The following is a 26351-nucleotide window of genomic DNA, read 5'->3' as shown; positions in this document are numbered from 1 at the left end:
GATGCGATGGCTGGAGCTTGAGTAGCCATATTGGGCCATAAAGTGGAATTCATGAGCTGAGGATGGCAGAGCAACAAGATGGAAGGACCCAATTAATACAATACTCAAATAATTACTGAATGAGTGAATGATTCAGTAAATGAATTAGTCTGGAAGAATCTCTGAAGATGTCTGGGAACTGAGACTGGAGATTTGTCAAGACACATAGGAATATTGCTGATCAGTAATCATCTATAAAGAAAATTATTTTACACCTATTACTTTGTTAGACACTATGTTAGGCCCTGGAGATATGCGATATGCCCACACTGAAGTAGTATTTTTGAGAGATGATGGTGGCTTGGACAGAATGGTAGCAATAGAATTGAAAAGAAATAAATGTGACATATTTTTTTAGGTGTGATTGACAGGATTTGGTGAGGGGTCAGGTGAGGGGTGAGGATAGGGAGGAATCAAGGATGACTCCTAGGTTTTACTTTAACAACTGGTTGGACGATGGTGCCATTTACTGAGATATGGAAGATTGTAAGAAAAATAAATTTTTTTTTTCTGGGGGAAGGATGGTGACTCAAGAGTCCCACATTAGATATGCTAAGTTTGAAATGCCTCTGTGGCATCCACATAGAAATATCAAAAATAATTGAATATATGAGTCTGGAGCTGGAAAAGTCTGGTCTGAAACTGTGAATCTGGGAATCAGGAGTATATAGATGCCATATAAAGCTTTCGGGCTGAAGAGATAAATTAGGAAGAAACTACAGATAGAAAGGGAAAGAGACCCCAGCACCCTGCTTTTAGATGCTGCATCATTCAGTAGAGGAGAAGCTGGCGATGGAGGCTGAGAAGGAATAGCTGGTGAGGGGGGAGGAAAGTGAGGAGAGTGGTGCCAGGGAAATGAAGTGAGAAAAATGTTTGAGAAAACAAGAGCAGGCAGCTCCCAGGTGGATGCTGCTGAGGGGTCAAGATCAGAAGGAGGCGTTTCCATTAGGCCAGCAGACAGGTTGGTGGTGACCCTGAAGGTTTAGATGAGTTTAGATACCGTAAACCTACAGTGATATCACTCTTCTTTTAAATTTCCTAATTTTCCTTTGGCAGTTTCCAATCATTTCTTTGAATAATATTTTTTTCTTCAAGAGCCAGAAGAATAGTCTTCTCAAAAATGGGTTGTATCTGCCCTCTTTTATGACTGCGTTGCTCTCTCAAATCATTCTGTGCAATAACTATTTCTGGCCTAAAGTAATTGCGCAAATGAGCTAGCAGCTAAATAGATCACTGCAAACGGTACGGGTAGATTTGTAGTACAGCAAATCAAAAGCTGTAAAACAGATGGTGTGCCTTAGAAACCCATCTCTTTTCAGCATCACACAACATTCGGGTTGGGCCATGGAATTATTTGTGTTCTAATTAGTACAGCTTTATTTCTGGCTTTGGTCATTTTTCCAGAAGTCTCCATTTTTGAGCCTCTGTAACATTTGTTTCTGTGTAGTCTTTGCCAAATGGGTAGAGAAGCGACAGATAGCGTGTACTATATCAGACTATCCTGAGGAGTTCAGTGTATGAAGTTTAGAATTCCGGCATTTTACAAACTTCTAAAAGGCAAAACTCTTTTCTTCTTAACCACTTGAAGTCTTACTTCCTATAATTCATGTCCTCTGTTTGAAATAATCTAAAGGGAACGTGTGAGTTCTCTCGGTGCCTTGCTGCTTTATAACCAGAGCTTATCTTTTGCAATATCTAACACATAGTAACTTTTTTTTTTTCAAAGAGCTTTATCGGATAAGAAGTTTCTAAGGTTTAACCTATGTATTGTCCGTTTTGAAGTATGGTACATATCTGAAGAGTATTCTGAGAAACAGCGTTTCTCTATGTACATTTAAGTGAATGACTTAAAATAAACAGATATTGTCATTCTGATATCAAAAGTCCAGAGATTAGATGTAAGGAAAAGGAGCCAAGAAATGACTTTCCTACAGAGCTGGTGGTGACTCGCGTGGCCAGGAGTGTGCCTGTTACCCGCCTGTGCCCGTTTCTTCCCTTTGGTCCTTGTTACTCTCAACAGTGGTTTAGGAGTTTGTTCCCTCTGTTAGGTAATTACAGTCGCCTCTTGGTATGCCTTCAAGTCCCCTGGTGACAGTTAACACCAAGAATTTGCACTTTAAACAAGTTCCCAGGTATTTTTAATGCCTACTTATATTTAAGAATCCTTCTATAGATTAAGGAAACATTCCTCTCCTATGGCTTGTCAAGAAGTAGTTTCCCGATTTGAGCTCTACCGATGCTATTCAGACGTCCGGTGGCTCCTTCCACAGATCGTGGGCGCGCCTACCACGCGCCAGGTCCCGGGCTGGGGTGTAAGCGTAGCTACAGACACGTAGGACGTGGTCTGTGACGGAAGGAGCTCGCACCTGGTGGGAAGCAGCCGTGCACAGGTGCAGAGCGGGGAGGGAGAATGGCGGAGGGAGTTCCCAAACGACCAGCGGGGCGGAGGCAGCAAGTGCGAAACCAGGAGTTCAGTTTGACTGGCAGAGAAGATGCTCGAAGGAAAGAGGTGGGAAAGGAGATTAGAAAAGGAAAGAAAATTGTGTGGGGACTTGACTCTCAGGCTGGAATTTTAACTCCCTGTCATAGATAGCGGAGACCAATAGCAGGCTCTTTGAAATGAAGGAGCTTGCTGTTCCGGCGGGTAGCCATGTCAGGTGGCTTGTTCTGAATGGGACAAGAGTCATTTAAATGTCTGTATCAGTTTTAACAAGTATCTTTTTATTTTAATCCATTGAGCACTATAAGGATACAAAGATGAATAAAACAGTCTCCCCTGGAGTAATTTACCACAAATTACAGTGTACTTTGTTTTATAGTCACACTTTCAAAGGCACATGTACTCAGGGTGTGGGGGTCTAATTTCTAGAACAGTCTTTTCCAATGTGTGAACAAGGCCCTTGTTCATTAATTTAAAAATTGTTATTCATGGTCTGGCCATTAGCTTTTGACCGTTAGCCTTAATATGTATTCTCTGCATAAGCAACTGTAAATTTTCTGATGCCTAACTAATTGAGGGGTGTTTTTTCCTACTGTATATTTTCATCCTAAATATGTTAATACCAACCTTTACTATATTTAGTTATTCTTAGATTCTGAATTATGTTATGTATGTGAATATACTATTGAGGCCCTGTTTAAAGAAAGTTTTTATAAAAATTATGTTAAGAAGCAGCTCATAAACCAGAAACCTTGGAGATTTATTCAGTATTCAATGATTGACATACACGTAATAATTCACCAAATATTTACTGAACAGCTGTTATGTGCTATGGAGGTCACAAGGAGGAATCCAGTACAGCCCCTGCCCACAGGTTTTCCACAGCCCAGTAGAGGGTATAAAACAAAAACCCGACAGAGAATGAGCATATAATGAGTGTGTATAAGTATATAAAGGTGTACTCTACACATTACATATAGCATAGAGTAAAATATATTCTATAAAATATGTAAATGTATACTCAATATAGAAAATATTTTATTTAGAGTATATAATGCAGCTGTAGGAGTGCTGTTAGGGTAATCCCTCTAGGGGATTAAAAAAGATACTTAAGGTGAGGGTAACATGCGATCGGGCTCTAAAAGAACGGGGGAAAGTAGAAACTGATGTTGGGGTTATGGTAAGAAGGAGGGAGGTTCAGAATAGAAAGAACTTTACAAAGATTTAAAGACAGAAAAAAAAGCATATTTAGAGAATTTGAAGTGTATCAGTAGTTCTCTCTTTCTAGAACCCTGGAAGACGTGTGGGGAGGTAGTGGGAAGTTAAGCTGTGAAGACAGGTAAAGCTGTTTTGCTGCAGACCGTGGCTTACACAGAGAGTACTTTATATTTGACTTGTGTTGACAATGGGTTGCTACTGAAAGGCACTGAAGTAGCAGGATCACAGTTGAATTTATGTGAATTTTCTCCTCTGTCCACCCCCAACAAAACTTTGTTCTGTTTTCCAAAGTGTTTGTACCACTCACTCACCAGCAATGCGCCAGAGTTCTAGTTCTGCTTTGTATCTTCTCCAGTGCATGTTGTTGTCAATATTTTTTAATTTAGGTACTCTGGTAGATGTGTAATGGCATCTCACTGTGATTTTAATCTGTGTTTCATGAATTACAAATGAAATTGGTCACCTTTATTTATGCTTATTGGCCTTTTTGATATCTTGTTTTGCAGAATGCCTGTTTGAGTCTTTCCCCCATTTTTCTATTTGGCTTTATATCTTTTACTAATTGATTTGTAGAGATTTGTTACATAGTCTAGATATGGGCCTTTTATCACACACACAAACACACAGATAAATGTATGTACACTGACAAACATCAGAAGATACTGACTTCAGAGAACGAACATGGAAAGAATGACTGCAAATCCTTACCCAAGCAGATGAGTTGAAAAAGAATAGGTCATTGGAAATTCAGGGTCTTGAAATTGAGCCCTGCAATCTGTCCTTCCCACATGCCCCTGGGAAAGTCTTTATGCACAGCCAGATGTCCGCACACACCGATTTCAAGAATGTCAGTTTGGAATATACTAAGTTCACTTTTATTTTTCCAGCTTTACTGGATATAATTGACACATAACATTGTAAAACTTAAGGTGTACAACATAATGACTTGATATATGTATTTATTAGAAAATGATTACCACAATAAGTTCAGTTAATACATTTATCATATCACAGTTATTGTTTCTTTTCTCGTGATGAGAACTTTTAAGCTACACCCTCTTAGCAACTTTCAAATACACAGTGCAGCACTGAAGGCTCGGCAACACCTCTAGCTAGAAGTTCTTGGCAGGCAGTTGGAAATGTGCTTCTGGAATAATGGTAAATTACTGAATTTCTCAGGCCGTTTCCCCCTGAAGAACAGGAATATCAACACCAACCTGTCTGCTCACATAGTTGCTATACTTGTGGGGAAAAAAATCAATGACTTGAAAAATGTTAAAGTGGTGTACAATTGCTTACTTTAGTGGTGGTTATTACCTTGATATGCTGTTGCCTTGGACTCATTGAGACCCATTAGGACATGTTTGGTGACTTTATTGGGTGCTATCAGTCCTTTGTGGGTATCTGCAACCTACATTATTTCTTTTCCTACTGTAATTTACATTAATTATTAGTCATATAAAATAGTTTAAATTAACCATGATAAATGATTTAAGTGATAAACAAACCAGAAAAAATAACTTTCTCCTTCCATTAACCTCATTCCCTCTTACTAAAGATAACCATTGTTAAGTCTCTTATGTGTTCTTTCAAAAACATTCTACGCATTTTTCTGTATATACTTTACCCAAATGGGTTCATATTATGCAAACTATTCTTTTTTATCTAATATATCTTGGGAAGATTTTCTTATTTTAAAAAAACAGCACTGTATCTCCAACTATGGATACACCGTTACTTTGTAAATAATCCCCAGTGAATATGGATCGTTTAAATTGTTTCATATCTTTCCTATTACAAACAGTGGTACAAAAAAATGTTCTCGTAGCCCTGGCTGATGCGGCTCAGTTAGCTGGAGCTTCGTCCAGTACACTGAAAGGTTGTGGGTTCGATTCCCGGTGGGGTGCCTCAAGGAGGCAGCCACTCGATGAGTCTCTTTCATATCAATGCTTCTCTCTCTCTCTCTCTTCCTCTCTCCCTTCTTCCATCTCTAAAATCAGTGAAAGGCACATCCTCCAGTGAGGATTAATAAAAAAAGTTCTCGTAAATATATATTTGCACACTGTATCAGCATATCTATAGGATAAATTCTTAACAGTGGAATTACTGGCTGGAGAGCTGGTGCACTACACACAGGTTATTGCTACTTTACCCTTCCATAAAAAGCAAGTAAATGAGAGCCTGTTTCCCCACACCCTCACCCACAAAGTATTATCAAACTTAAATTTATATCCATCTGTTAGGTGAAAATTGGCATCTCATTGTTTTCATTTAGATTTTTATGTTTAAAAAAAAAATAAATTGACTTTCATTTTTCTATAGAAAAAAATATTCCTAGGAAGATTACTAAATGAAGAGCTCTAGCTATTTACAAAAAGTAGAAAATGATGATTATAAGCTAAAGAATCAGAATGTTTTCTTTTAGTTTTGCCAATTTTATGTTTTATACCATCTCACCTTAGCTTATACATATATATCATTCATTCATTTACAAAATACCGACTGTTTACAAAATACTGATAGACACTGACCTTGAAGAGGCAGATTTTGTTAGACAAAGACATATGCGTGGGTCTGCATTTGTGGAGCCTGTCTACTGAGGTATTAAATCCAAATCTTCGTATTTGCCCAACGCTTCTCCATGAATGTCCATTTTTTCAGTTTTTCATAAAATAGCTTTAGCTATCTGTTAAACAAGTGGAAATTTATTAACCAAAAGGAGATTGGGTTTGTACTTGTCACACCAGGTTATCTGCCTCTTACTTGCTCCTTCGTAGTTGATTTCAGTGTCTGACCCCCTGAATGTGGCCAGTAACGGAGTTCAGGGGTCAGTGTTCAGATGGTGAAGTGACATGCAGTTTACACTGTCTATTCATTGGTTCGTTTGTAATTTTGTAATTTCCGTTGAACCTAGAAGACTGATGACACACAGCCCTGGGCCATGTATTCATTGGTCGGTCCAAGGGTTTGATGCAATCCCTGTTCCAACTACTGGCAGCAAGAAGGGGACAGTCTAGTAAGTTATTGGCTGGACTTTAGACAACAGGGAAAGTCTGGAATCGATCCTACCATTTGTGCCCTCCTTGATATCGCAAGTGAATATAGGAAGGAAAGAGTTAGCATTTTCCAAATAGTAGAGTGTTTTTGAGGCATTAATGCTCCTTTTCTAGAGCCTTTGCTCTCTCTACCACCTTTCTGGAATGAGACATAGGGTCGTTTCATTGAGTGCGAAGGCCCTCTAGGCATGTAGAGTGTCAGTCACCACGCTCTTGGGTGTATGTGTATGTGAACTGGGCAAGTGAGAGGTTGCCGGAGAGGCCTGCTCAAGATAATACAGGCGATCCTTGCTTTGCACAGTAGTACAGGGCCATAAAAATACTGCAAATTGAAACTGTGTAGTGTGATTTGAATAATCCATGGAAAAAATTGTGATCCATGATTTTTAAAATTTTTGTTAAATAATGAAAACTCTCTGACTGTTGGTTATAAACATGTAGGGAATTAAACAAAAGCAGCACTAATATTTTTAGTGCCCTGTAATTTAAAACATTAGAAATATTGAGAATTAAAGAATCTTATTTTTTGGTAAAAAACTTATTAAGATTAGTTTAAACAGTGCTTGCTGCCTCTTGTCGTGTAACTTACAGTAGAGAGGAGCACCTTTTTCATGCCTTGGCGAATTGTCACACTGTTTTCTGAGTTTGGGTCAACTTCCAACGTTTTATCCTTTGTGCTGTCAGTGTTTTCAAATATCTCTGAAAATCCTGTAAATGTCAAATATTTTGCAGGCGCCACTTTCTCTGGGGCCAATTCATCCTTTCCGTCACAGCCGCTTTCCTCATGTGTGTTGAGAAGTTTGCCTCACTAAGTCCCTTTGGTTGCATATCTAGATTCTCTCAAACGGTGGCAGTGTCATCGGCCCCATGTCAGCAATTCTTCTGTTACTCCACTTGCATTTTACTCACATTTCACTTCCAGCATTATCACTTCTAATTTCTTTACTGCGCTTTCATCTTTGTTGACAAGTTCCTGGGAGACAAGGGACGACATAAGGGCCCACTTTGCTGCCTGCGCGTGGACCTAACAGCAGATGTGCAGTGTCAGCCACCAGCAGGCTGTGCGAGGGGTGGCAGGGCTGGTCACTCAGCGTGATGCGCACCGGTCCTTTGCATAGTGATTATGGATTAAAGAGTTCGAGGTGAAATTTGAACTTTATGCCGTTGTAGTTAATATACCATGACGACTGAAATTTGAACTTTGTTGATGTTATTTAACCTAAGTCACGGCGACTGAAATTCACGCCTATCAGGACTGTGCAAAGCAAGGACTGCCCTGTAGATTGGCCACCAAGTACGTGGCCCTGATGGCATGTGATTTCAGTAGTAATTACAATTTTGTTGAGTATGCTGGTTGTAGATTAGGCTCACTGTTTTTAAGGCTTTTTAGAGATAACTTCGAGAATGTAAATGTTTATTTGCTCTCAGTATCAGGATAGGCTAGATCATGCTGTGGCATCAAGTGACCCTCAGATCTCAGTGCTCTTGATACCTTCCCATGCACATTGGCCGTCACTTCTGTGCTTACACTGGAACCCGGGTGAGGGAGGCCTCATTTCTGTGCTTTTGTAGTTACTAAGGCAGGAACTGGGAACATGACAAATGCGTGCTACCTCTTAAAGTTTCTACCCAGAAGTGGTACATACCATTTTCAATCCCATTTTACTGGCCAAAACAAGTCACATGGTCCTGTCTCCAAAGAGGTAGGGAAGTACAGTTCTACCATGTGCTGAGAAGAGAGGGATGTTGGGCGAGCGGCATTAGTACTAGTATAGAATCCACAGAGTTAATTGATGAGGGTGACTGAGGGCTGGGATTACAGACATACGTGTTAGGTTATCTCTGTCTGCTAGTGAAAGAATCAAGTTGTGGCAAAATTGTGTGTACTAGCATTGCAGGACCCTGGACCCTGCGATTACGTGAAAATTAGGGCGGAAGGTCAGGATGAAGCCAGGAAGTTGCGATGGAAGGGAGATGAGTCACAGAGGTCAAGCGGAGCCTTGACAGAGCCCTGGAGACTAGAACTTATTCCCGTGGGAGCCCTGAGGCTACCTGCCGTTCTAAATGGTTTCAACTCTTTTATGGTCTTTGAGCCTCTTTCTGTGCTTTATTTACATTTAAGTTGACAGCAGCCTTGGAAGTTCTGGGATACCTAACAGAGATGACTCAAAATGAGCCTTGAAGGAAATGTAGGCTGTGGCTTGGTGGAAGGTATGTTCAGGGCATTCTGGAAGGAAATGGGAGAGGAAGCATAAGTGCAACTAAAAGTAGGCTACTATGAAATTGGTAAGAGTATAGACCTCCTCAAAACAGGATGAAGTAAAAGAACCACAGGGACTTAATTGCATAATGATCCTCATTTAGTTATTACTTCTTAATGTTTGCCTTTAACCACAAGTACATTAAACTCTACAAATCCTCAGCAGTGTACTCAGATGGCTGCCTTTAAAGTACCTCGTCTCATAGTATCTGTATCACCGACGCTTAATGCTTTAGTCCACCCACATGCCAATTTAATTTAGAATCGCTCCCTAGTTGTACTCACATCTGAACTTCCCATTTTAATCTAAATGTGATCCAAACTTCTTGTCCAAACTTTCTCTACTAGTCTGAGTTAGGAGAAAAAGTATATATAAGGCATACCTAGTCGAGCAGAAACCAGACTCATTCGTGGATTTCTTGGCATTGAATGGAATATTATATTTGAGAAAAACCTAGGCAACATAAAGTGGTCAATTATGGTATTGTATTGTCACATCTGGGATAAAAACAGTACACTGAATCTGTTATAATCAAGTGACCACCTTATATGTAAACCTTCAGTCAACTGAGGGCCTTCAAATCAAACATCTGTGTTCTCGGACACAGCACTTCACGGATCAACTGAATTTAGACTTTTTACCTAGGCATTTTGGTATGGTGTAGGCTCGCCCTTAGTGTTGGACCCACTGGGCTTTGGGGAGCTGCTTTCATTCTTTCGGCTTCCTGTTACTTTTGTAACAACAGTGCCCTAAGCAGGTCTTTGGGTCCAGGGGATGGCCCTGTTGCGTGTCATTTTCAGGACAGGGACTGTGCTCCAATGGCGTCAGCAGTTTTGCCACTTATCCGGCATTTTAATTTTTCTGTGTGACTTACGGAACTTGGGAGAATATATTACTAAAAGATGTAAGACGCCTTTTAATTTTGCAAACTGGTTATAACACCAGAAATCCTTCGTTAACATTAGGGCAATACACTGTCTTCGGCGAGACCAGCCAACGTGCTAGAAATGATGAAAGAGTGGAAAGATAACCCGGGCAGCGACGAGGAGAGCGTGGCCGACCGGACGGACAGGCCGGCCAGCCCCGGGCCGCTCGAGGGCTGCCAGCCCAGCGTGTCCAGCGGGAACGTCCCTGGCGCCACGTCCACTTCGGACGAAGACGACGAAGAGAAACAGGTAGGAAGAGCTGCGGCCGGGAAGGGGGCCGCCTCCGTCCCCAGCTCCGCGCCCTTCGGGCTGCTCTGGACGGGCCTGCGACACAGCAAAGCTCTCCCCCCCTGGAGCCCTCCCCCCGGCAAGGCAGCCACCGGGCTCCTGGGCCGCAAGGGAAGGCACAGAAATAGCCCAGTCGTGGGGCGGCTGTCCCTGTCGCAGCTGCTCACCTCTAATGCGGAGCACGCGGCCGGGCGCAGGCGGTTAGGACAGGCCGGGACAACTGGTGCCAGATTTGGCCCACGGGTCAAAATGGATAATTTTTTTTTTTGCCAGGCTATACAGTTTGGGAGGGGTTTATGCATTACCTAGAAAAGAGTTATTACATTGTTCTCTTATTTGCTTCTAATTTTATGATACCTAAAACAATTTATGTAGCTTTATCATTTTACATTATTAAATCCCAATATAGTCTTATTCTTTTTGGTGAATAAAATTTCATAACATTTTGATTAATTCTAGATTGTGTCCTACTAACTGGATATCCTGATGATTTATCCAGTTTTCTGTGTTTTTGGAGAAGTTTTCTGTATGTTTTCTTTCTTGTCTTGAAATCTAATGAGCACACGTTAGCTCTTCTTTAATAATTGAGCACCCTGCCAGTGGGGGCTGTGTTCCCCTCAGGGCAGCTTCCTGTGAGGAGCTGCTACTTTTCGGGTCTCTGAAGCCCAGAGCAGTGGATGGAGAGGGACTGGGGGTAAGTCCCGAGCCTCACCCCGGAGGGGCAGCGGTGCTGGCCTGCACCCTCCGTGCTAAGAATCCCGGCAGAAAGAGACCTAGCAGAGTGATGGATTGGTTCTGATGTACTGGCTGGGAACTTCTTCAGCCACTTGATAGAAAATGTCTAGGTTATAAGCTTAACATTTAATGATCCAGGTATTTTGAAATATTTGTATTTTTGCCATAATGTAAACATACGTTTATTGAATTCCCATCATCCTCTCTAGTCTGCTAACAGCTCTTGCAGGGCTTAGCAGCTATGAGCATTTTATATTCTTGTTAAAAATAATATTTAAAAACCCATGTTTGCACTCCCTTATTGAACATAGTTTGAAGGTTTTCCTGTTAGCTGGCTTGACATTTTACACACACATATACATATGCACACACACGTATACATACCCCACACACACACGTTTTCATACACGTAGATTACACAGATATACTCACATGCATCTACATATACTCACATATATACAAACACAAATACATATACACCAGTACACATACATTGTTTTGTAGTCGGGTTGTATCTATGTTACTGAAGTTGGCATAAAATATCCCTGTGACCCAAATGTTTGATTTCCTTGCATCACCTTTTCCATCGCTCCGTCACACACCTGCCCTCTGCTCCTCCAACCTCCAAGTCTCAGAGTGATGAGACTTGCCGTGCTCTTCTCAGCTGCTTCCAGCTGGGAACAGAGGAATTGGAACTGAAGGTGCTTATAGGTGATAGAACTATACCCAGTGGGTCAAAATGTCAAGAATATAGATTTTGCCCTGGCAGGGTAGCTCAGTTGTTTAGAGTGTTCTCCCGATATGCCAAGGTTTCGGGTCAATCCTCAGTCAGGAAACAACCAATGGATGCATAAATGGGTGGAACAACAAATCGAAGTTTCTCTCTCTCTCCCCCCATCTTCCTCTTCCTCTCCCTCTCTCGCTCTTGCTTTAAAATCAATCAATAAAAATTTAAAAAAAGAATATAGATTTCTACTCAACAGAAAGAACTTTCTCACAATCAGAGTTCACCTGCAGTAGGACAGGCTGGACCATGGGTAGTAAACCCCACCTCCCAATCATTGGAAGTATTCAGGCAGACTCTGGAAAGCTACTTGTAAATGCTGTAGCAGAAATTCCTGCCAGATGGGGTAGACCTTTGCCCTGGAAACAAAGGACCCACTAAGGAGCTTTCCCACACTTAGGTTTGGGCTGTGATATTTTAGGAGGAATACCTTCCCTTATTTGGGAATTTTCCTGAAAAGTGTTACCCCTTAAAAGAAAGAATTCTCATGCATTTAATATACTAAGTTTTTTCAAGGATTTTTGTGAATAAATATGTTACTTTGTTAATTATATTGAAGTTGAGTTTATGTTAAGAATTTACTTTTTCCTTTCAAATCTTCATTAACAGCAAGTAGTGGTATATAAAATTCTTAAAGTGATAACTGAAAACAGGGTTGGCCACTTACTCTTGAGTCCATACAGGATTCATGTAGTAATTAATATTCTTAAGAGTGAAATTTTATTTTTGTTGAAATTTATTCTATGAATATTGAAATACTTCCCATGGGAAAATTTTGTTTGTTAAAATTATAAGGACAACTTGATGTGATAATATGAATTAAGAAAATGTATATGATTCTCTTTCCATTAAAATGTTTGAAAGTTGGCTTTAATTTAAAAGAATATCTGCCAGCAGTTCCTGCTTTCCACCTTACCATTGTTACCTCTTCTGGAGAATCTCATAAATCCATTTGGAGCTCCGGATTTTGTATTTCTCACAAGCCAGGAAAATCACACTTTTTAGATAAGTGGCAGAGCTCTTGGAAAACTAGCAGAGAAAGTGAAGATTTGTCATAAACAGAAACAGAAACACTTAAAATAAGCACTTTCCTCTTTCCCTGAGTAGTGTTGCCCTAGTTCCATGTGCCTGGACATTGTAGAAGAGCTCAGTCCGCATCCCCGCACTAGCCGTGCTTGGACTAAAGGCATCACACTTCACTCTCAAACTTGCTTTCAAGTAGTTGCCATTTGGCAATGTCCTTTTTTTCTTTTCTAACTTTTAGCCTATATTAGGTAATGGTATTCTTTGAGGACAGAAAAATTGTCTCATGTTTATCTTCTGTTTTCCAAGCTGAGTAGGCCTAGATAATGTTTTGTGTTATTAGGTAACCCTCTGAATTCCCTACAGTGGGTCCTTAATCTATTCTCTCAGGTAGACCCAAGACTAACTCCTACATTTACTCATCTTTAAATGATACACTTGGCAGACCATTGTTTCTTGCAAGAGAGTGAAGCTTTTAACACTAGCTCCTTAGTGATTTCTGATAAATAGTACAATACTTCCATTATTTATTAAGCTCAGAAAACAATTTAAGAGAAATGAATGTCACCAAGGGAGGCACTAGAAACTCTGGATGTGATAGAAATACTATATTTGCATCACAGAATTCTTGCTTCATAAAGGACATACTTCTTAGTTGTTAAATTATTTGTTGAATGCAGTTGAATATATTTGTTTAATGAAAATGGGAAAAAAATTTTTGATTACTTTGTGATAATTTTTCTTGACTGAAAACATGCCTTTATGATATCATAGGAGATAATACATGTAGCAGATACTTTACCTAGTCTAGAAAGTAGAAAGGCATGGTGGCTTAGAAACTTTGAAAGTTATTTTGATCAATGAAATGTATTTATATAGTAGTTCTTAAAGACATGAAGTGTTTGAAATTTAAAAACACTGAAATCAAACAGTTGAGTTATGGTACATCGATATGTTTCTCTAAGGAAAAAGTCAGGTTTTCTTGGTATTTTAGTTGAGTGGAATAAAAATTTTCTTTACAAATTAAATTCTAACTCTCTGAGCCCGTGTGAGTCACGTGCAGGCTTGGTGGTGCTTGCACAATTCTGGCACATTTTTGTTCCCCAGCAGTGAAGCATTGCAACCTGGTATATGTGCCCAGGCACTGCACTTAAAATATCATAATGGTTAAAAGCACAAGCCCCGGATCTAGGCTGCCTGGGTTCAAATCCCAGCTTTACAACTTATAAGCTTTACTACTTTGAGCAAGTCTCTAGGCTTGTTTTCTCATCTGTAAAATGGGATTAATGGCCTTAACCAAGGACTAAATGAAGTCTCACATGTAACACTCTTAACATATGGTAAGCACAGATTAGTGTTAACTTATTTTTATTATTATATTGCATAGAATATTACTAAAATTGCTTGATTTTTCCTGCCTGCTTCAAGGCTTCTTTGGATATAGGTGTTGAAATAAACTAATGAAAAAGAAACTAAGAAAAATAATTACTATTTTCATAGGTGATAAGGGAATCCCTCCAACCTCATTTTCCCTCTGCGTTTGGAAGGGTCCCTAGGGTACTATGATAACATTATTTCCCTCAATTATTCAATCCCTCCCTGTGAGGGATTATACATTCACACCCTTTGCCATGTGACTTTGCAGTTCTCCCTGTTATAGTAGATGAAGGAAATTCTCTCACTCCACTAATGTTGGTCTGAGCTGCATGACTCACTCTGGCTACTGGAATAGTAAGAGGTGTGATGTAAGCAGAGACCTTAAAAGCGTTTGCATGACTGAGCTTGCTCTCTTGTATTTATGCCACCTGCCATGAGAAGAATATGCCTACGGGAAGCCACAGTTCTTGGAATCATGAAGATTTGTGGAGCAGACCTGAACCTAATACAAAGCCTAAAGTCTAGCCTACCACAGCCAAGCCCTACAGCTAACTGAGAGAAATTGTTTGTTGTTGTAAGATACTGAGACTTTTGTCATATTGCTTATGTAGTTGTACAGAAAAGAGTTAACATAACAAGCCTGAACTGCTGTCTTTGGAAAGGTTTGCTTGCAAGGCTTGCCCTTGGTTGGCTTCTGGGAACTGAGATTTTGGGATGGGTGCAACCGTTAACTGATAAGAATGATTCATCGAGCCTAAATTGTTTGTACAAACAATATGCTTTCTGCTGAACACCTGCTTTCCTTCTGGGAATCTGGCCTTCTGGCAGGTGCTAGGCAGAGGCTGCCTCCATGACCAGCTCCCAGTGAGAACCCTGGGCGCTGAGAGAGCTTCCTTCGTTGGCTACATTTCACATGTGTTGTCGCAGCCTGTTGCTGGGGTAATTAAATGCATCCCGTATGACTCCTGGAAGAGAACCCTTGAAAGCTTGAGCTGGTTTCCACTGATTTCCTCAAGTGCCTTTTACTTTTGCTAATTGTGCTTTACATCCTTTCACTGTAATAAGTCATAGCGATGATACAACTATATGCTGAATCCTGTGGGTTCTCCTAGTGAATCATGGAACCTGGGGGTGATCTTGAGGACCTCCCAACCCAGTGGCATGATTGCAGCGGGAGCTGACTAATACAGATACAAACGATTGATTGTGCTGACATGAATCTTGGCCTGTTGTTCTTTGATATAATGCTGTTTGCAATACCAGTGGCTAGTTTGGATTTATAGAATTCCATAAACAACAATGCTATTGTCTCTGTTTTACTCCCACTAGAACCCCCTGTGTAAAGGCTTAGGTTTCTCCATAGACTTTGCCGGGCTTTCATAGTTTAAAGGATATATTAGTGAATCCTTTCAAATCATTTCCCTGCTCTCCCAAGCCTATACTATGTATATCTTTTCCCTGTGGAGAAACAACCATTAGGTTGGGTTATAAATAGTACTGCTTCAAATCAGATGCATTAATTTGGGACCATTCATCTTTTTTCCTGCCTTTATGCAATAACTGTCACATGTAATTATAAATTCCACAAAACAATGTTTTAATTTTTGTTTTAAACAGTCATATGTATTTACAAGAAATTAAGAGGAAAATCTCTCATATATTTACCCAGACATTTACTATTTATGATGCTCTTCTTTCCTTCCTGAAAATCCAAGGTTTCATCTGGTGTGATTTCCCTTCAGCCTGATGAACTGCCTTTGCATTTTTTGTACTGCACGTCTGCTAGCGATGTACTCTCCTAGTTTTCTTTTATCTAAAATGTGTTTATTTTATCTTAATTTTTGAAGGATATTTTTTGTTTATCTTAAAATTATTTCTCTTAATTTTTTGAAGGATATTTTCTGTCAGTTCTGTCTTGATGTGTTTTGGGTTCATCCAAGCTTTAGACATGTCTCTGGCTTCCAGTTTCTCTGCTAAGGAGTCACTGTAGTTTGAAGTGTTCTGTCCCTGTACATAATGCACTACTATTCTCTGAATGTTCTCAAGATTTTCCTTTTCTCTTTGGTTTTCAGCAGTTTGACAATGACATTTTTAGACACATTTTTCACATTTATTCTGCTTAGAGTTTGCTAAACTTTTGAAATCTATAAATTTATGTCTTTTAGAAATTGCGTCATTATTTTTTTTTTAATTTTTTTTCTGAGACTCTAATTACTTACATGTTAGACCCTTTGATATTGTCCTATAGGTCATTGAGGCATATTCATTTTTTCAATCTGTTCTTTAAACTGGATATATTCTATTTCTGTCTTTAAGTTTACTCTTCATTTTTCTCCATTTTCATATTAAACCTATCTTGTGAAAGGTTTAATATTTAATTTCATGTATTATATTTTATTCTAAAATTTCCATTTCATCCACTGAGACCTACTTTATTCATTAAATAATATTTGTCTTTAACATCACTGATAATAGTTATGATAACTGTTTTAAAAATCCTTGTTTGCTAATTCTAACATCTGGGTCATCTCAGGGTCTGTCTCTATTCATTATTGTTTCTGTTGAGTAACTTTGGATTGTATCCTGGATATTGGAAATGTTATAAGCTTAGGTAAGTTCATTTATCTTTAGCTGGAAAGAATTTAGAATACCCCTTCTCTGGCTATCTCCTTTGAGGGATTCTCTCATTACTTTCTAGTATCTATGATTGCTTTAAATACTATTCTCTAATTCTTTAGACCAGAGAGAGAAAATTGTAAACATATCCAGTTAGGGGCAGTGGTGGGGAGAGGGGAAAGACACATTGCCATCAAAGGTGCATCATTTGACATATCAACAGAAATTATGGAAGCCAGAAGACAATGGAATGATATCATTAAAGTGCTAAAAACAAAACAAAACAAACCTGCCAACTTTGAATTCTTTATTTAGTGATAATTGTCTTCAAAAATAAAGATAAAATATAAATATTTTTAGGTATGCAAAAGATGAGGGAATTTGTTACCAGCATAGTTTACTATAAGAGATACTAAAAGAAAAATTTCAAGTAAAGAAAATGATCCCAGATGGAAGTACTGAACTACAGGAACATATGAAGGGCATTGGCAAGAATAAATATTTGAGTAAATATAAAATAATGTTGACTTTAAAACAGTAGCAATAATAATGAACTTTCATTTCAATATACTAGAGAAAGAACAGCAAATTAAGTTCCCTCCCAACAAAATAAGAAGGAAAGAATGATTTCAAAAGGAAGATACTGTGAATGACTTAATGTTAATAAATTGGAAAATTTATATGAAATGGTCAAATTCCTTTTAAAAACATCAAAACAGCTACAAAAATAGAAAAATATAAATAGTTCTACATTTGTTTAAAATATTGAATCTATAATTAGAAACTTTCTAATAAAGAAAACTCCAGTCCCAAATGATTTTACTGGTTAATTCTTCCAAATATTTAAAGAAAGAAGAGAAAGCATGTTACACAAACTCTTGAGAATATTTGTCAACATATTTATAAGGTGAAACATGAATCTTTGCTATTATTACATTAATACCGAAACATGACAGGGGTATTACAAGAAAAGACAATTATTAGCCAATATATCTCAGAAATATAGATCCAAAAGTCCCAAACTCAATATCAGCAAACTGAATCCAGAAATATATAAAGAAGATAATGCATCATGATCAACTATACAGTATATTCCAGGAATGTGTGTTTGGATTAACATCCAAGAATCAACAAATGTGATTCACTGTATTAATAGGTAAAGGGGAAAAGCCACATGATCTTTTCATTAATTTTGAAAAAAAACCTTTGATAAAATTCAACAATCAAACATGAGAAAACCCCTCAGCAGAGTAGGAACAGATGGGAACTTCTTTTACATATTTAGAGATTTTTACCAAAAAAAAAAAAAATCTAAAGCTAGTATTATTTTTAATGGTTTAATATTGAACAGTTTCCTACTGAAGATAAGAGAAAGGCAAAGACATCCTTTTTATTTCTTTTTAATATGCTAAAGGTCTTAGCCAATACAACAAGGGAAGTAAAAGAAATAAAATCATGTAGATTGAAAAGAAAGAATAAAACTCTACTTGCAGATGACATGATTGTGTACATATTAATCTCAAGGAATCTACAGAAACAGGTTGCATGATGCAAGATCTGTATACAAAAATCAATTGTATTGTTATATACTAGCAATGACCAATTGGGAAACAAAAATTTAAAATACCATTTAAAGTATTCTTGCAAAACATAAAATACTTAGTGATAAATCTAACAAAATAGGTGTAAGATATTTATAGTAAAACCTATAATATACTGCTGAATGAAATTGAAGAATACTGAAATATATGGAGAGATACACCATGTTCAGTGATTGGAAGATCTGATACTGTTAAGATGTCAATTCTCCCCAAATTATAGCTTTAAAGCAATCTGAATTGAAATCTAGGGTTTTTGCTTTTCTGTTAGAAATTAACAAGATGATTCTAAAATGTATTTGGAAATACATAAGATTTAGAACAGCTAATATAACCTGAAAACAATGAAGTTGGAGAACTTACATGATCTGATTTCAACATTTACTGTATAGCAACAGTAATCAGTACAGTGTGGTATTGGTGTAAGAACAGACAAACAGATCAATAAAACAAAATCAAGAGTCTAGAAATTGACCTACACTTATGTAGTCGCTTGATTATTGACAGATATTTTAAAGGCATTCAATGGGGAAAGAGTAGTTTTTCAATAAATGGTACTGGAATAGTAGGATATTTATATGGACAAATTAACTTTGGCACCCTTAGCTTACACTGCCTGCAAAAATTCATTTGATACGGGTAATAAACCTAAATCCAAAAGCTAAACTCTCTTCCAGGGAGTAGTCGGATTTCTTAGAATACAGAAAGCACTTTTAAAAATGGATAAAATGGACTTCATTAAAAGTAAACACATTTGGCCTGGCCGGGCGTGGCTCAGTGGTTGAGCATCAACCTAGGATCCAGGAGATCGAGGTTCGAGTTCCAGTCAGGGCATATGCCCGGGTCGCAGGCTCGATCCCCAGCAGGGGGTGTGCAGGAGGCAGCCGATCAATGACTCTCTCTCATCACTGATGTTCCTATCTCTCCTTCTCTCTTCCTCTCTCTCTGAAATCAATTAAAAAATATATATATGTATATATACATATATATATGTATGTAAACACATTTGTTCATCTAAAAGATATTAAAAGGAATAGGCAAGCCACAGACAAGGAGAAAATCTTTGCAATAAATATGTCTGACAAAGGACTTGTATGCAGAATATGGAGACAATTCCTACAACTCCATAATAAGACACCCTGGTTTTAAATTAGGCATAAGACTTGGACAGATGCTTCAGATAGGAAGATAAATAGTCAATAAGCTTATGAAAAAATGTGCAAGATTATTAGGAAGATAAAAATGGTATCAGGAAAAGCCACAATGATATAATACTATACCCTATAGAATTGTCAAATTTAAAAAGACTGGAAAGTCCAAATTTTAGCAAATACTGGAGCAACTGGCATTTTCCTGCATTGCCAGTAGGAATGCAAAATGGTACAGTTCCTTTGGAATACAGCTGGGCAGTCATTTATAAAATGAAGTGTTACCTTATCATTTACCCAGCAATCCCAAATGTAAGTTTGAAAAAGGATTTTTAGAAAATGTTTATAGCAGCTTTCTATATAAACAGCCTCAAACTGCAAACAGCCCAAATATTCACGAATAGAAGAATGGGTACACAGATTGTGATATATCCATGCAATAAAATGTTACTTGGCAATAAAAAAAATAATTCATGGATGAATCTCAGAAACATGATACAGTACCATGAGAATCTGGAATTATCTGAATAAAAATTTCAATTAAAAAATGTGAAGTCAGGCACAGAGGAGTTCATACTGTATGTTATTTGATGTATATGAAGTTTTAGAAATAACAAAGTAATTTATGTTGAAAAATATCAGAGCACTTGTAGCTCCAGGATGGAAGGGAGCTGAGTAGGATGTGGGACTAGGAAACTTTCTGGGAAGTTGTTCTGCTTCTCGATTAGCATGCGGGTTATACAGGCCTATGCATTGTCAAAACCCATAAAACTGTACACTTGAAATTTGTACATTCTACTGTATGTAAATTATACTTTAATTAAACAGAAAAGAGAGATGTTTACATCTCTCTCTAATTTGCAAGTTAGATTTTATTTTCATTAACTACATATAAGACCCAGCTCTTTATGTGGGAAGCCGCCTTATAAAAGAAATCTATATATGTGGGAGTCAATTTTTCTTCTTTTTTTTCCCCCTTCTTCCTTCCTTCTGAAAGCTACAGGAATGCGAGAGAAAGTGGGTGACCATGGCAAGCAGAGGTGTAGCTGAAAACTTGTGTCAGAATGCTCTGTCACTTGGACCTTGTACAGGCCTATAATTTGAATGTGTGGCTCTAGAAATGGTTGCTATGGTGATAAGCCACTTTACTTAAATAGCATATATTTTACTCAAAAGTCAGAGAATGGTAACAGTTTCTAGTAATCATGTGCTGGTATTAGCTTTCAGGGATATGCCTAGAGCTTACGGGTTCTGCATCCACTGCCACCAGATGAGTTCGTCAGGTTAAAGCCATGCCAGGGAGTAATGAAATTTGTATAGTTAGCCCAGCTTTCTTGTTACATATCTCCTCTTGCACACACGATGCCCCCTTTTCAAGATGAGTAATGTGAGCTGGAGAAGTCAGGCCAAGGGTGCCGAAGCACTACAAGATAGGACTGAAGGGAACCTTGTTAGGTCGCCTTTTCCATCATTCTGCCTCCAGGAGGACTGACTGTCCTTCAACAGGCCCAAGTGGTCAGACTGCCAAAGGGAGGGACAGTGGAAATGCCCAGGGCAGCCGCTGGTGTAACCACCCACCGGACTGCCGCGCCCGGAGATGCTGTCCAGCTCCAGCGCTGAAATCTCCCCCTTCTTTGTTTTATAGGTTGTGATTCTATAGAGCCTCCAGTTCTTTATATTTCTAGACTGAAGAACTGTCTTATAAAGAAACCTCCACCCTTCCCGGTCTCTTTATTCTGCTCAAGTTGGTTTCAGTGTCTCAGGTGCAACTTCTTCGTGATTTTATGTAAGGACAGATAATTTTTTCTTTGATTTCGAGGATGCTTGCTGATGATAGCCAGGTTTTCTTGGTCACTGTGCAGCAGTGTACCAGTATCTTCAGAGAAGTGTCTATAGTGATTTTTAGACCCTCTTTCTTGGGTTGATGATGGTGGCCAGCAGTCTCATAATGATTATTTAGACTCTTTCCCTCTAGAACTGAATATTGAAGCTCCTCTCTCATCTTTCTCCCCCTTTGTGCAATCTTACGGGAGTCCATCACCTTCTGTTTGCCTTTCATGACCTGGAAGATCTTAGTGACTCCTATAGCCTTGGCAGTTTCACTTTTCATTTCTCTGCCTATTGCTCATAAAACTTACAGATTATATCAGTGACAGCATAGATCTCCGAGGGATTCCATCAGCTATGAGAAAAGAAAAAGAGAAACCTAAAATTTAGATCGTCTATGACCTAAAATCTACATCCCTGAAAAATAAAGATTTATTCATGTTTCTAGAGAAGAGCCTGGGAGCTAGAATTTGCCTTGGCTGCTTATGTTCCAAGGAGATGAGAGACTTGGCTGTTGGTGAAGAAAGTTTTAGCTCTGCCTGAAGGGCTGCACGAGGGCCAGCCTGCGTCTGTGTTTTGTTGGCATCGGAGAAGTTTCAATGAGGGGAAATTTAAGAGGGCAGACTCAGTCTAGGAAAGCTCTTATGATTCTGCTTCCTGCGGCCACTGCAAATTAGCAAAGAGAAATGGTAAAGTGTACACACACATGCTATTGCACAAGATGCACCCCTATACACAGAAGCTTGTAAGCATTTACAGTGAACAGCTGCGTAAAGATAAGTAGATTTGCATTGATGTTACCAGGGAGCGAAGGAACAAATATTGTGATTTGTTTCCGTGCAGCCAGTTTTAGGCCTGTTTTGGAGCTCAATTAAAATATGGTTGACTATATTTGTTTTAACATGTATTAAATACCAGGCTAGAAACAAAATAAGGAAACAGGCACTCATGTTGCTGGTAAGAGCGTTAGTTTAATGACTCAAGTACATTAACTAACAAATGGAGGTGTGAAGAAGAGAGGAAACATTAGGCCAGGTAGGAACGTGAGCGCGTGAAGAAGGAGACGCCGGAGTCTGTATTCCTGCTCCCTGGAGTGTTCGTTGCGGTGGGCAGGCTGGAGAACATTTCCTCCGCGACGTGGACGGTAACTCAGGAGGTGGAAATGTCAGAAGAGAGAGGGTTACACTTAGATTCACCTTGTAATAGGATTTGTATGTCAAGTGAATTAAATTTTTATGAAATGAAATTTCCATGATAGGCTTCATGTCTCGGGGACCAGGGCTGTACTAGACAAAGCAACTTACCTTCAACCAGATTCTAGAACATCTGGGTGCTGTACTCTCACCTATGGCTGAACAGAGGAGCTTTCAGTGAGAGGATACAACCTGTATGACTGAATACTAATGCACTTTAAGTATTTTCTACTCCTTGAAAGATTACACAGAGAAGCAACCCAGAAATTTTCTTGGGGAAAAAAAATCTATGAAGAAAAGGACCTGTTTACATTTCCAAATTTATACAAATTAATTTTTCAGTGAACACAATTACCAGCTCAGGAATTAGCATACACTGTTGCAAAGTCACACACGACTGGCGTTCTGAAGAGGCACATATTTCAGGGCTCTCTTCAATAAACAAACAGAAGGTAAATTTTCTCTTTCCTAAAATACAGGTACCAAAGATGGTTAAATGACCTGTGGTTTTGCTGCAGCGCTGGGAGGTCATTTACTCATTGGACAAATATATATTAAGTGCAACCCCTGTGTATAAAACACGGTCACTTGAATCACAGGAGCCTGAGTGATCAGAGAAACACCAGGTTTATTTGTGTTGTGTTATGTGTAATCTTTTCTTTGAAAATTGCTAACCTGGCTATTAGCTCATACGTACGCTAACCTTCAGTTTCCCTGAGTGCTGACCTTATGCCCCTCCCCAGGCCCTTCTGTGGCAGGGAGCTTGCTCCGTCACCCCCGTGTCTCGCCCCCACCCTGCCAGTGTCGGTCTCCGGAGACAGCCTCTGCTCTTCAGAGCTCTGCGCTCGGCTCCATTTAATTAGAAGCGCTCACACTTTGTTGTTGTTGTTGTTGTTAATCTGCACCTGAGGATATATTTTTTGCCATTGATTTTTCAGAAAGAAGGGAAGGGAGGGGGAAGAGGGAAAGACAGAGAGAGGGGACAGAGAAAATCCTTGATGTCAGAGGGACACATCGATGGGTTGCCTCCCACACACGCCCCGAATGGGGCCGGGGATCAAACCCGGGACCTTTCAGTGCCCTTGGCTGGGACTCCAACCACTGAGCAACACTGGCCAGGGATAGAAGTGACCACTTTTAAAACAGGTCTAAGGTCAACATAGACTGCTTCCCTTGTGACAGGATCAGAGACAGTTTCCTCTGCTTGGAGTGAGGTGACCTGAGAAGTACACTTGCCTGTTAAAATCCGTTCTACTTGTGTCATGCTTTAAAGCTATGAAGTCCTTCCACGGCCACTGCCTTATGCATCCCCCTAATGAACCCACGTAGTAAATGTGCAGGCACCGTTTTCCCTGTAGAACAGTGAGGAAGCGAGGCTCCCAGAGGCCTGCAGACCTGTCCGAGTGGTGTGACCGGGACTGGAAGCCAGTGCCGGGAGTCAGCGGAGGGGAAGATGGGGACGGGAGGAGGGGGCCCTAGGCAGCAACCTTGTACCTAGGTTAGGGAGAGTAGTCACGATGGGCTTGTTGGGGTACCCATGCAAACGTCACAACTTGTCTCGAAATCTGAAGATGAACTGAGTACAGCTGTGTCCAAATGGGCCTCCCTGCGCAAAGGTTCCCAAACGTTTTTCTTTCATTTCATGTGGCAGAGGATCTGAAATTGTACCTTGAGTTTGCTCTACACCAAACACTAAACAATTTTGTTTTCTTGAAGGTGCTAGCGGGGCTCTCTCTGGCATTTCATAACAATTTCACAATGTAGTTAGTTTGCATCTCCCATCTGGACAGTGTTCAGCTTGCACATCCAGGTCGGGTTTGTAGTTCCTTGCTTCTTTGAATTGATGAATGTTGCTTTGTGTCTGAAAATTAATCCAGGCATTTTATTTCTAGCCCACTGCTTATAAAAAGAAATTTAATGTGACCAGTAAGAAGGAAAATGTGGACGACTGGGACACAAGCGTTTCAAGTTCCATAGCAGGCAGACCCCTTGGAGCTGGAATCAAGGGAGAGCTGGAGAAATCCTCTGTGACTTCAAGCCAAGGAATAGCAACCAAAGCCGCTGCTAAATCCACTGCCCTGCCGAGAACCAAAAAGAAACCGTAAGGTTCCCTCCAACGCCGAACAGTACAGAAACAGAGCTGCTCTTTCCAGGGCTAAAGCGAGGGGTAGGAGGGGAAAGGACAGCACCTTGCGAGCTTTTAGCCTCTTAGCTCCACCGAGCCCTGCCCTGTGTTTGCACCAGTTTAAAATTGAAGCTAGTTGTCTCCGAGCAGTGTGGTGTCAAAGGACAGCCACCAGCAGGCCTGATGGCAGGGCTGTGGCTGAGATCAACCCGAGACATTCTCTAGGGTTGTTTAGAGGAGCAGATACCCTCAGAGCAAGGCTGTAGCTGTACTTGCTCAGTTTTACTTCACATTCTTAGATTGCAGCACAGTTATTTATAGGGAAAATGAGAGCCAAATATGGTAACGGAGGTTCCTGACAATGCTGTGCCCTGTGCACCTAGAGACTTTGTTAGGAAATGACTAATAGACTTACCATAGGTGGAACAGCCCAAGTGCTCCAGCCATTCACGTGCGTTCTTGTGATTGTAGGTTGCTATAGATTGCATAAGACAACTTAATTTAAATGTAGAAAAATAGGAGATTTTGTAACTGCTTGCCATTAACTTGCTGCTAAATTCCCAATGTATTGATTGAATCAATAAAAGACAGCTGTTACCCATGCACATTAATTGTTATGTTCACAAGAAGCGAATGTCATAAGGTCCTCTAAACTCCTGTGCAGATTATGAGCTTGGCCTGCTGCTGCAAAGGGAGGTGCACATCTTTAGGGAAGGTCATGAGGCTGGATTTGGAGGGAAATACGTCATTGCTCTTGGTATTGTGGGTTTCTTCTTCCACCTGGGCGAATAATTTGCCGTTCCAGGTCAGACCGAGTGAGTGGATGCTTCACTTGGCCTTCCAAACAAATTCTGAAGAAACAGTTTGCATTGGCCTTACCTTTATAAAGTAGTAACCTAGTTTCATTCCAGTCCCCCTGTCCCAATAGGATTGTCATTTAGGCCTCCAGAATGACCCGCGCCTGGCCAGCTGAGCATGTACTAGTTGCACATAAATCCACTCAGTGTCTAAAGGGAGTAGATGTGCTTCTTGCCCTTCATTTGGAAGATGCTGTTGTGCTTCTCAATGGGTCAAAGATAACCCTGGCCTATGCTGCCCTTGGCTGAGTAGTTCTGCCAGCATTTTCCTAGTGCCTTTGATGTGCTTCCCCTGGGGGCATCTGACAGCCTTAGTGCATCTAGTTTAAATAGTCTAGACTTTGTTTTGTTTTGTTTTATTTTTTAATATGTCTTCATTGATTGCAGAGAGAGGGAGAGAGAGAGATAGAAACATCAATGATGAGAGTCATTGATCGGCTGCCTCCTGCACACCCCCCCCCCCCACTGGGGATTGAGCCCGCAACCTGTCCATGTGCCCTGACGGGGATGGAACCATGATCTCCTGGATCCTAGGTTGCTGCTCAACCACTGAGCCACGCCAGCCAGGCTAGACTTTATTTTAAACTGGTGTTGACATAGCTTCTTCGAGGTCTTCCTCCCTTACTGATTGATTATTACTTCGAGTCCTGTTAGAAGCCTGTAAACCATCTGCTGAGCTTTCAGCTTCTCTCCAGGTTTAGTGAGCCAGTCTTTGAGGAGCACGTTCTGCTTACCTGCTGAGAAGCCAGCCCGGCTTCATTAGATGATTTCCCTTCCCCACTAGTGTTCCTGTTGGCAGAGGGCATGGCTGGCTGCTGGCCTCCTTGCAGAAAAGCCAGC

General features: G+C 39.9%; 1 protein-coding gene across 7 annotated transcripts in view; it reads left to right on the top strand.

The window, feature by feature from the left end:
* The window catches only part of STK33 (serine/threonine kinase 33), a 137665-nt gene that overhangs the window by 98030 nt on the left and 13284 nt on the right, over positions 1–26351 (top strand). For 6 of the 7 annotated variants that reach the window (XM_081154233.1, XM_081154227.1, XM_081154230.1 and 3 more), the window contains 2 exons: positions 9980–10189; positions 24422–25259. In XM_081154233.1, the coding sequence (XP_081010359.1) occupies positions 9980–10189; positions 24422–24634 (423 nt within the window). In that variant the 3' untranslated portion in view covers positions 24635–25259. Of the gene's footprint in view, positions 1–9979; positions 10190–24421; positions 25260–26351 lie in introns of those variants that run through there. The other variant, XM_081154231.1, reaches the window with a different exon arrangement.

The sequence above is a fragment of the Miniopterus schreibersii genome (assembly GCF_964146895.1).
Source record: "Miniopterus schreibersii genome assembly, chromosome: 12".
Taxonomy (NCBI): Eukaryota; Metazoa; Chordata; class Mammalia; order Chiroptera; family Miniopteridae; genus Miniopterus; species Miniopterus schreibersii.
Note: the sequence above shows the minus strand (reverse complement) of the source record. Positions and strands in the feature narration are given on the sequence as shown.